Below are 12,235 nucleotides of genomic sequence, written 5' to 3' on the forward strand. Positions count from 1 at the left end.
TCCACATACCCCGGAGCACATTGTACTCTTTGTATCCCCATAGCGCTCTGTGTTTCATTATAGCCGCATTTCTCTTCCCCTTTACTGTTATTGTTGTTTCCCGTGTTTCTAATATATCTATTGCCTTCGTTTATCCATATACCAATGTATTTATATTATTTTACGCGAGGTATTTTTTGGCCCTGTATTGTCACTATCTGTTCGCAAAACAGAACATAACCGACTTCTACTTTAAGAAGTTCGAAATAATTTCTGAAGTATTAAACTTTTTTTTTTTTTTTTGTAATGGGACGGTTCCCAGCCTTCATAACTGCGCATACATTGAGTGTAGTGTGACCTTGCCCCCTTACGCATCTTCACCACAGCGATTACGTTGAATTACGGTGAATACTTGCTCAATGCACCCCAGACGAAGGCACGACGAGGGTCGAGGAAAGTGCGTGACCTCAAGCGTACACCTTGAGGTTTACACCTAGCGTGCACCTCAAGCCCTTGTCTGTTGCGCCGCCCCCCTTTCGCACTCGCATTGCTGTATGCAAGACCTTTGCTGAACTGAAAGCTCGGTGTGACCCTCACTCGTGACTTTTTTCACGGCTAACTCCAGCGTCCGCAGTGGAGGAGCTAAACTTCTTCCGCACTACATTTCTCTATGAAAGAAGTATACGGAAAAAAAATGGAGATGAGGTAAGTATTGGCGGCGAGGATTCACGGAGTCGCCATCAAGGTCCCTCTATTTTAGTCGCCATCTGTCGGAAGCAGTGGCGTAGCCAGAAATTTCGTTCGAGGGGGGGGGGGGGGAGCTCACAATGCACCTCGGCCTCCTCCTAAGAGGAAACATTAGGTCGGATGCTCCTATCTAAATACATATTGTTACGTGAAGCTGAAGCCGAATACTATTTACAATTTATTTACAGGTAAGCTCACGGAGGCCAAAATGGCGACGCTATATCAAACCGGCACACACGTCGTCTTCGTCCTCCTCAGTGCAGCCACACTGTGGCGGCTGTTCCGTAGCATCACCCCCGGCTGTAGAAGCACCGTCCCGGTGCTTAATCTACACATCTGCGGTGAAAGGTGTGTGGTAGGGTTTTAGTCTTGCCACGTGAACGATGTCATTTGCAGCTGATGATGACGCTGAGAGATCGACGGGGATGATTTCATACGTGACATCGGTCACTTGGCGTACCACACGGTAAGGGCCTGTGTAGCGCGACAGCAGCTTTTCGGAAAGGCCCACACGGCGAACGGGTGACCAGAGAAGCACCAGAGAACCCGGAGAAAAGTGCACGTCACGATGGTGGCAATCATAGAGGCATCTCTGATGCTCCTTTGAGGCCTCGAGACTGGAGCGGGCGAGCTGGCGCGCGTGGTCGGCGTGTGCGATCGCGTCGCGGGCGTATTCAGTGGCGGAACGTGTGGCCGAGGGCAGCAAAGTGTCCAAGGGCAACACGGGTTCTCGGCCATATAGGAGATAGAACGGTGAATAACCGGCGGTGTCGTGACGCGATGAATTATACGCGAACGTCACATATGGTAAGTGAAGATCCCAGTCGTGGTGGTCGGTCGCAACGTACTTGGAAAGTATGTCGGTGATGGTTCGATTGAGGCGCTCCGTGAGGCCGTTGGTCTGGGGGTGGTAGGACGTGCTGAACTTGTGCTTTGTCGAGCAGGAGCGGAGTATGTCCTCGACGACTGCCGACAGAAAGCTGCGGCCACGGTCAGTGAGTAATTGGCGCGGAGCACCGTGCACTAAAATGATGTCAGAGCAGAAAGTCAGCAACATCAGTAGCGCAACTTGTCGGGAGGGCTCTGGTGATTGCGTACCGCGTAGCATAATCGGTAGCGACGGCGACCCATTTATTTCCGGAGCCCGAAAGGGGAAACGGTCCAAGCAGGTCTAGACCAACACGGAAAGAAGGGTTCCGGTGGGATATGTCGATCGGCTGGAGATATCCAGCTGGAGGTGTGGAGGGCTTCTTCCGGCGCTGACAGGGCTCACAAGCGGCAACGTAGCGCCGCACGGAGCGGGCGAGACCCGGCCAAAAGAATCGACGGCGTACACGGTCGTATGTGCGTGAGACGCCCATGTGTCCAGCTAAGGGAGCATCGTGAAGTTGCTGGAGGACAGTCGAACGCAGGTGCGATGGAATGACGAGCAGAAGGTCAAGGCCGTGTGGATCGAGATTACGGCGGTATAATGTCCCCTCCTTAAGGAGAAACATTCGGAGAGAGGCGTCGCCAGGAGTTGACTCCAGACGGTCGATCAGGGCGCGTAATGAAGGATCGCGCCGTTGCTCGTTGCCGATTTGAAGCAACTGGGACACAGAAAACGCAAGCGATGGCGTCCGCATCAGCCGGTTTGTCGACGGGGTAGCGGGACAAACAATCGGCATCCTGGTGCAAGCGTCCCGTCTTATATACCACGGAGAAGGTATATTCTTGCAGGCGTAACGCCCAGCGAGCGAGTCGTCCCGTGGGGTCCTTGAGCGAGGATAGCCAGCAGAGAGCGTGGTGATCAGTGATGACACAGAAGGGGCGTCCGTACAAGTATGGACGAAATTTCGCAACAGCCCACACAAGAGCGAGGCACTCGCGCTCTGTGATTGAATAATTGCGCTCGGCGGGTGATAGAAGTCGGCTGGCGTAGGCTATAACGCGATCATGTCCACGCTGGCGCTGTGCTAACACTGCTCCTATGGCGTGACCACTGGCATCAGTTCGAACTTCCGTTGAGGCAGACGGGTCAAAGTGGGCCAAAATTGGAGGCGTGGTAAGGAGAGTAGTCAGCTGCGAGAAAGATGGGGCATGGTCAGGACCCCAAGAAAAAGGGGCGTCTTTCTTCAAGAGGTCGGTAAGGGGACGTGCGATGGTCGCAAAATCCTTCACAAAGCGTCGGAAATAAGAGCACAGCCCTACGAAACTACGAACGTCCTTGGTAGACTTCGGAACAGGAAAATTCGTAACGGCGCGAATTTTGTCCGGATCCGGTCGCACGCCTCTGGCGTCTACGAGGTGTCCAAGGACGGCGATTTGGCGGCGAGCGAAATGACATTTTGACGAGTTCAACTGGAGGCCGGCTCGGCGGAACACGTCAAGAATCGCTGAAAGACGGTCTAGATGCGTGTCGAATGTGGGCGAATAAACTATAACGTCGTCCAGATAGCACAAACAGGTGGACCACTTGAACCCCTGAAGCAAAGAGTCCATCATTCGTTCGAAGGTGGCGGGCGCGTTACAGAGACCGAAAGGCATCACCTTGAACTGATAAAGGCCGTCAGGGGTAACAAATGCAGTCTTCTCTCGGTCCATGTCATCGACGGATATCTGCCAGTAGCCGGACCGTAAGTCGATAGAAGAAAAATAGGTGGCACCGTACAGGCAGTCGAGAGCGTCATCAATACGTGGCAAAGGGTACACGTCCTTTTTCGTGATTTTGTTCAGGTGGCGATAATCTACACAAAAGCGCCACGTTCCATCCTTCTTTTTGACAAGTACGACGGGAGATGCCCAGGGACTACAGGAAGGCTCGATAAGGTCCTTTGCAAGCATCTTTGCGACTTCCTGTTGGATAACAGCTCGTTCTGACACAGAAACACGGTATGGACGTCGGTGAATAGGGTTCGCATCGCCAGTATTTATGCGATGGGTCACGACGGACGTTTGACCTAAGGGTCTGCTGTCAAAGTCAAAAATGTCGTGATAGCCTTCAAGAACGCGGCAAAGAGCTTCAGCTTGAGCAGGTGTAAGGTCAGAGGAGACCATCTCCTTAATGGCGACATCAGTACCGTGCGATGACGTCACGGTATGGGCTGAGCTGTGCCGATCTTCCACTGTGAATGGCTCGATCTCATCATCCTGCAAAGCGCGAATTATAGCCAAGGAGATCCCCTGAGGCAGAACTTGCGCGGCTATAGCGCGAAATTGACAAGTGGAAGGCAGGCGCGGTTGCCAGTAATTTTCAGCACAGTGTGCGGCACGGTAACACCATGTGTAAGCATAACGGCCGGAATTGGTGCGGCCACGTAATTGCCGTCAGGTACAGCTGGCGAGGACAAGTCGACGTGGGTCACAGAGTCAGGTGGTAGGCGAATAAAATCTATGCAGCTCAGATGGCTTGGAGGTGGGTCCACAGGGTCGGCAAGGAGAGGCAAGTCAAGGCGAAGTCAGCCGGCGGAATAGTCAATGAGGGCAGAATGATGGGCAAGAAAATCCAGACCGAGAATGAGTTCGTGAGGGCAATGCTCGATGACGGTGAAGAGAACGACGGTGTCTCTCAGCAATGGTGAGTCGGGCAGAACACATGCCAACAACAGCGACAGTCCCTCCGTCGGCGACTTGTACAACTCAGTTCGGGGCAGGCGTCAGAACTTTCTTGAGCCGACGGCGAAGAGCAGCACTCATAATGGGCACATGCGCCCCGGTGTCAATCAACGCGCACACAGGAACATTGTCGACGAGAACGTCCAAAAGATTCTTGTGCGTGGGTAACGTGCAGCGAGGATTTTGTGCCAATGTCGTCAATGCAGCTTCACCTCCAGAAGCTGCACTGTCTAGTTTTCCGGTCGGGGGTGCGGCGAGTAGGTCGGAGAAGGAGCACGGCGTGACGGGGGCGAGCGAGATTGGCGGCGGGAGGGAGAAGGCGAGCGGGAGTAGCGGGGTCGTGGCAAAGGTGTCGCAGGGTCAGATGATGGAGTGGGCATAGTAGGGGCGAAGGAAAAGGATGCGGTATAGGGGCGAGGGGGGTAATCAGGATAATAGCACGTCGGAGAAGTCCAGCGGCTGCGGCAGTGGCGAGCGACATGTCCAATGCGTCGGTAGTTAAAACAAATCGGCTTGTCGTCCACGGTTCGCCATTCCGAGGGGTTGCGCTGTCCATAAGAGGAGTAGAAGAGCGCGGTGGGGACGTGCGTGGAGACAAAGGTTCCGAGCGTACGGGACGAATGGATTGCACGTCGACGTTGGACAACCCTTGACGGACGACGGCCTGGATCAAGGAGATTGTCACCGGAGAATGTTCAGGTAACGGGAATGAAGGGGCCGCTAGTTGTGCGGCTTCGACCTCACGACGAATGATACGGGTCAAGTTGTCACATCGCGACGGCTGGTGGAAGAGGTCGTCACAGGATGACGTAGCAGCTGTGTTGGGAAGTCGCGTGATGTGCTGGGATACCCGGCGGCTTTTAGCATGCTCGAGACGGCGGCACTCCTTGAGGATGGTATCGATGCTGGTGACGTTCGTAAACACCAGTAAATTGAAGGCGTCGTCAGCAATGCCTTTGAGGACGTGATTAACCTTATCCTCCTCAGTCATGTTCGGGTCAGCCTTGGCACAAAGGGCCAACACGTCGACAATGTACGACACGTAGGACTCGGTCGACGTCTGCACACGTGTGGCAAGGGCTTTCTTGGCGTTGACTTGTCGACCAAACGGATTGCCAAAAAGGTCGCGTAGCTTGTCTTTGAAGAGATCCCAGTTCGAGATCTCCTCTTCGTGAGTCTGGAACCACGCCAATGGAGCTCCGTCAGGTAGAAAAGTACGTTGGCAAGCATAACAGTCGGATCCCACCTGTGACTGGTGCTGACACGTTCGTATAAGCGGAGCCAGTCGTCAACATCAGGACTGCCGACTCCGTTGAAAACACCAGGATCCCGAGGTGGGGAAACGGCGACGTAGGTCGGGGCTGCAGGCGGAGACGCTTGCGCAGATGAAGTGCCGCCAGCAGGAGCCGAAGTTGCATTGTCGCCGTTGCGACCGCTGCGAAGCTCCATGACGGGTACGGGGAACGTCCACCTCCACCAAATTAATGTTACGTGAAGCTGAAGCCGAATACTATTTACAATTTATTTACAGGTAAGCTCACGGAGGCCAAAATGGCGACGCTATATCAAACCGGCACACACGTCGTCTTCGTCCTCCTCAGTGCAGCCACACTGTGGCGGCTGTTCCGTAGCAATATAGAATGAGAATTCGTTTTTCTCGGTAACCACTGCACCAAATTTGATGACGTTTGTTGCATTTAAAAGAAAAACAATTTCTAGTGATTGTATGTTTCGAATTTTCGATTTAGGTCGTCAATATTTTATTGAAAAGTGGCAAACATGGAACATTTTCAGAAAACGAAACAATGAAGTTTACAACTCTGTAAATCATCAATGAAAATTGATATCACAATTTTGTGAATTGCACTTAATAGTACATCTACAGCGGCCAAAATTAATGTTACACATGAGTCTCAAAAAATTAAGTATTATGGAAATACGGCTTTTGCAAAACCCTTGTACATAACACAACCAATTCACGTAAGATACAAATACATACCGAATTTGTCCGCTTTGAATAGTGTAATGGATGCCGTTTACAGAACCGCGATATCTGTTCTTGATGCAGAGCTATTAATTAGTAAACTTCGTGCTTCTATTTTATTCGAAGTTTCGAATTTTTCAAAATATTTTTAACAATGTTCGGGCCCTAAATCAATATTCCGCTTCCAACAGACACTAGAATTTAACTTACTCTCTCAAATGCAACAAATTTCATTAAAAGCGATTCAGGAGTTATCTCATAAAAGCGTTTCTGCGTTTTACATGTATCTGAATAGGCCACGTCGGAGTTGGGCCCGAGCTAAAGCTTCCTTTTAAACAATTTGCCTAGGGATCAAATACTTGAATAATAACTGCATTGCCATTGCCAAAGATGCTGCAAACAAATTCTTTTTTTTTTAATTATGGGGCTTTACGTGCCAAAACCACTTTCTGATTATGAGGCACGCCGTAGTGGAGGACTCCGGAAATTTCGACCACCTGGGGTTCTTTAACGTGCACCTAAATCTAAATACACGGGTGTTTTCGCATTTCGCCCCCATCGAAATGCTGCCGCCGTGGCCGGGATTCGATCCCGCGACCTCGTGCTCAGCAGCCTAACACCATAGCCACTGAGCAACCACGGCGGGTGACAAATTCTTGAACGCTACGCACTGACAATACGTGGGGACGGGCATTGTCGTGGAACAAGATGACCCCATTCGTCAATTTTTCACGTAGTTTGTTCTTGATTGCGACACGCAGCCGATCCGGCGTTTCACAATATCGGAAACAATTGTGATGCCGGATCAGATGAGTAAAGGCGGCGCCGAACTTCTCCGTATTCTGGCGGTGGTTCAAAATCTTGGGCATCCATTGCGCACACAAGAGCCGATAGCCGAGATGTTCATGAATTATGGCGTGAATGGTGAACCAAACCGTGACTGATGTTCACATGCTCTGCCAGTTCACCGATGCTTATCCTCCGTTCTTGTGTCATCAGCTCAACAATCTTTGCAGTTTTGTTAGGGGTGGCTTTGGTGCGGTCTCACGTCCTTCTTTGAACCGTTTCTTCTAACGCTTCACAGTGGCCAATGAAATGCCATGTTCAATGTACACGGCAGCCATACGGTGACTAATTTCTTTTTGGGAAACACCTTCAGCTGTCAAAAACCTCACGGCACCACGCTGCTCAACTTCTGGAGCGTCCAATACGTCACGCAACCATGTTCAACACAGTGTATGAGCCCATTAAAGAACATTTATCCTCACACCTGCGTGTCACTTTTGTAAAAGAGATGCCTGTGTGCTACGCGCAGGCCTTGCAGATAATTAACAGAACCATAATTGCGCAGGGTGGGTAGGTTCACTTTCATTGGACTCGCCCTCGTACATTGGAAATGTGAGGATACAATGGAATATACAAATGCGAAGTTACAGCTTGATAAAGGGCAAAAAGTGCCACTGGAAACAAAGTTCACTGCACGTATGCACAAAACCCCGCAACAAGATATCTAAACATACGTACAAGTCTCCAATAAATCTACGTATCTAAAAAAAAGTCAAGGTATATAATGGTTGAAACAAGGCAAATAAACATGTTGCACAATCACAGGTTCACAGAATCCTAGATCCCGCCCCCATTCCATCCACTCCCCCCGATGTATCGCGCGCGACGGAAGGCGGCGCGCTTGCTCCTCACTTTTCTCCCTTGCGCACACAAGACTGAGCCACCATCGTCGGCTCAGCCATTCCCCTCCACCCCCCACACGCTTTCACTTGCACATACAGCATGTGGCGCGCAGTCACGATGTTATCACCCTTGGACTTTATGCGCCGGCAGGAATGCAGGGCGACGGCAGGAATGCGCCTAGAGTGTCCATATAACTGCTATCGCAATAATATAAGCGTATCCGGCAGCTGAAGCGTCCCCCCCCCCCCCCCCCCCCACATGGCCCATTACTTTCCGCAAAAGAAGTAACAAAATATAACTTTCACCATGCGATAATTCGCTTCTTCGCAACAACGCTTTTTTTTTTCCTTTTGTGGGGCGGGGGCACCGTAATGAAAAAAAAAAACGGAAAGGAAAGTATGTTGGTCCCAATCGAATGCCTGCTTTGGGCAACTAATGTGGCTATTAATGGAATATCGAATAAAACACGGACGCTTGGTCCACCAAGAACCATGCGCATACTGCTCGGTATCCTACATCGGTGAGACAAGACTTTCTGCAGAGGTGGCGCTCAAGCGAACGCGGTGCAATCTGTCGAGTCCCCACAGTGATGGCGGTGAGCGACCATTATTTATTTTTGTCGTCTGCTAGCTAGAAAGCGTCCAAAACTCTGCCAGGCGAAAATGCACTCGGCCAGAGAAAACCGAACGCGCAACGAAGTGCGCCGCGCGGTGGTCGGGGCAACACGAGAAAAACGCATGCGCTCTGGCTGGCTCTGGCAGCCCGCGGGTAGGAGAGCGAGAACAAAAAAATTGAAGAGGCTCAATGTGTCATCGCGATTAAATGTCAAAGTAGAAAAAATAAGAACGTAGTTACCTTGGCTGGCTTTAGTGTCCTCACTGGATGCTTTGGCGCAGGTGAAAAAAAAAAATGTTGATATTTTTTTATGTGACATGACGGCACGAATGAACCACCACAACGCTTTGTCTCATCGGGCCTCGCTGCGGGCTTTGTCAACTTGTCCGATAGTGTGTTGATTTGGCTTGTTTCGTTGTATGGCCCGATGTAAGACTTTAGAAAAGTTAATGAACCTTTGGCGTCAAATATTTATTGGAACATTAAACTTACAAAGTTCCGCAATTGAAAATCTAAAGCACAAGTTTGTAAATGTCAATGCACCTTTCACATCAAAAGTTTATGAGAACTTTATACCCATAAAGTTTAGAAATTGACATTCACGCGCTCCGTAGATACCATGATAGAGTGTAGATTCCGCGATCTTCGCGAGATGCCGCGGCGAGCCCGTTCGCCATCAAAACGTCCTTGAAACTTTGTGCACGAATGGCGCTGCTTGCGTTGTGTGACTCCCGGTGCATGGGCGTTGCCGCGAAATCCAGCCCGAGTTCGCAATTTTGGCGGTGAAATGGCTTTTCGAGCGTGAAAAAGACGTTCTAGACAAAACCCAGAATGATTTCCGGCGCCGTGGGTTGCTTTGGTCGGCGGTGCATAGACAGCACGAAAAAATTGCGGGGGGGGGGGGGGGGCTGAAGCCCCATAAGCCCCCCCCCCCTGGCTACGCCCCTGGTCGGAAGCGCCTCCCTTGCGTAGTACGAGGAATCACGCGGCGCGCTCCTCATAGGTTTCGCTTACGGCGCTCAATAAAAACACCACGCGGCAGCCCTCCTGGACATTTATGTAGGTACTCTCAAAACGAGGGAAGTTTTTACTGTCGATGTAATAATCTTGGGCAAACTGGAAACACAGAATCGTTTACAGACGCTTTCTCTTTACCGAATGCGTATTGAACGCCACGGCGCACGCTCGCCGCGATGGAGTCTCCCGAACCAGCTTCTTGTGTGAAAGGTAGGCAAACGCTGAGCGTAAACTATATGAAATATGTGCTTACAGTGGGCTGTCTGTATAAAAAATGGGGCATAACAGAATGAAGCCACAATGCAGCGATCGCACGGGTTCGCAGCGACAGACTGCGCGTCTGCATGCATGTGCGCGCACAATGTTTGGATTTCGCTGTGAGCGCGTCTTCGCACCGTGCCGAGCTTTAGGTCGCAGCATATGAGCATTTGACAGCATACTAGCAACCATTGTTGCGCGGACGCTATCAGAACTGTTCAAAAATAATTTCGTTATAGAGACTTCGACGCCTACGGCTACTGTGACGTGCCATCACGACGATTCAATCTTCTTTTGTCTTCTAAATTTTTGGACATTTCAATATTATTTCTGAAGTTGCGTCGCACTGTATGTTTATCCGTCTTCTCAGCGTGCGATTTCCCTCTGCTTCTTTTTCGTAATCCAGTGCATTAATTCATAACACGAACATGACCATATGCCATGCCTTTTTTTAATGTGCGTCTTACCGCTCCCTCTCCGTTCCAGTGAACTTGCCAGTATCTAGCATCATAAGTTAGTAGAACAAACCGTCATGACATTAGCCGGGCATCGGGCGCGGGCGAGCGTCTCAGTGCACGTTTTCTTCTACTCACCGAACATCGCGCAGTCCCGGCGCCGTAGCAGAAATCTACCACGCGTCCGTGCTTGCTGCATACCCGAGTTGTAGCCGATGGCTGTCTGCCGCTTCTAAGTTTCGCCAGCCAAGCTTCACGCAGCTCCTTGCCCTGCGGCTACGGGTGAATTAGGCTGACACCGGGCTCCGTTGAGTACGTCCGGCACTGCGGCACCGAGCAGTAGCCTACCATGCTGCACGCCTACAAAGGTAGCCACTACCTATTATAGTACTTTCAAATGTTGTCAAGCAGGCACCCAAGGCGGTAAAGCCTCACCACTTAATCAGAACTGCGGCGCACGTAGGACTTTAAACTTTCATTTTCAGCTCGCTTCGGCGCTTCAAGAGCAGCCGACGCGGCCGCCGTGTCCACGTGATCCCTCATGTCACGTCACGCCGACGGTGGCGCCCGCTTTTCCAGTGGTGGAGCTCGCCCCCAATATCGCTCCAGAGATGGGACGACAGCCTACCGTACTAACGCACCGTCGATGCGCGCCATCTAACCTTTCCCTTTGTTCTCTTTGCGGAAAGATACTTACTCAGAACTGGGGAAAGTTGCGTTTGCGCTGAATCCTGCAGTGAGTTGCATGTCTGGTTGGCAGAGTCTGGCTGCATGGGCAGGTCCTCGCTAGTGATCGCCTCCACCATGCCAGCCGCCTTATTTTCCTTTAGTGGCACGTCGTACAGCTCGGGTTGAACGGCTGCAGACTCGGACGACGGCTGCTCCGACATCTGAAGGTGCCGCTCTGATGGGACAGGAAGCGTCTCTGCAGAGAGTTTGATAGACAGCTGTTATGATATCTCAGCTGATGACAGTATGAGAGCACATGACAGTAACGGAAAGCAAACTCCTGTGGCTGGAAAGCAACGGTAATTGGATTCTTGACATTTTTTCGAGCTTCGCGTTTTGTTTTAGCATTACCTGTTGCACTGCCATCGTGCAGACCATTACAGCGATCAGGGACAACTACAGCCAGCTTGAAAAGTACATCTTACGTGATCAGGTGGAAACTGCATAATAGACGACAAAAAAAAAGAACAAAGTTGCTTCTCAGTCAGATTGCATTTCAATGATACAGGCCATAGCGCAGCAGATTCGAGGTTTTGTTGGGAGTAGTTTTCCGAGAGCTCTCAGTGTGGTTTGATGTTGAGGAGCCATCGGCACGCGATATCACTGCGGCCAAGCAAACTTCGTATGACTACATCATACTTTTACACATGGGAATCACTTTAGCATCCAAGAGCACGAGCAATCCTGTCACACGTACGTACGTGCACGGAATCCTCAAAGTGGCTTAAGAAAATACGTGAACGTGAAGTACATGCACTGTTCTTTTCCAGCCTCAGTAAAATTACCGTGAGCCCATATCGCTGAACACATGCCGCATGCAAACAGTCATATTGGCTGCTCTAGCCCCAGAGCTTTGCGCCAGTGTCGTCCCTCGAGGCTGCATGCAGAATACAGATTCCAAACGCCTCGGATGGCCTTGTATTCCGCTATACCCACGAGTATTTAGAGGCGGATATCACTAGTCGACCTCTGCTAAAGAACAGACCAGACTTATAATACACATGCAAAACGTCGGAGCATATAATACACGTACTTATTACAGAACCCCCAGATAGAGTAAGCATCTTATATTTAAAACGATTCTTTTTTGTCGCAGTGACAGTACTACTCACTTTGTCGAATTTGCTCACTATGCTAGTTCAGCTTTTGACATAGGCTGAAATATTAT

General features: G+C 50.6%; 1 protein-coding gene across 4 annotated transcripts in view; it reads right to left on the minus strand.

The window, feature by feature from the left end:
• The window catches only part of LOC126547262 (uncharacterized), a 92,345-nt gene that overhangs the window by 13,959 nt on the left and 66,151 nt on the right, over positions 1-12,235 (minus strand). For all 4 annotated transcript variants that reach the window (XM_072288350.1, XM_072288349.1, XM_055062834.2 and 1 more), the window contains one exon: positions 11,036-11,263. In XM_072288350.1, the coding sequence (XP_072144451.1) occupies positions 11,036-11,263 (228 nt within the window). The remainder of the gene's footprint in view (positions 1-11,035; positions 11,264-12,235) is intronic.

The sequence above is a fragment of the Dermacentor andersoni genome, chromosome 1, assembly GCF_023375885.2.
Source record: "Dermacentor andersoni chromosome 1, qqDerAnde1_hic_scaffold, whole genome shotgun sequence".
NCBI classification, from domain to species: domain Eukaryota; kingdom Metazoa; phylum Arthropoda; class Arachnida; order Ixodida; family Ixodidae; genus Dermacentor; species Dermacentor andersoni.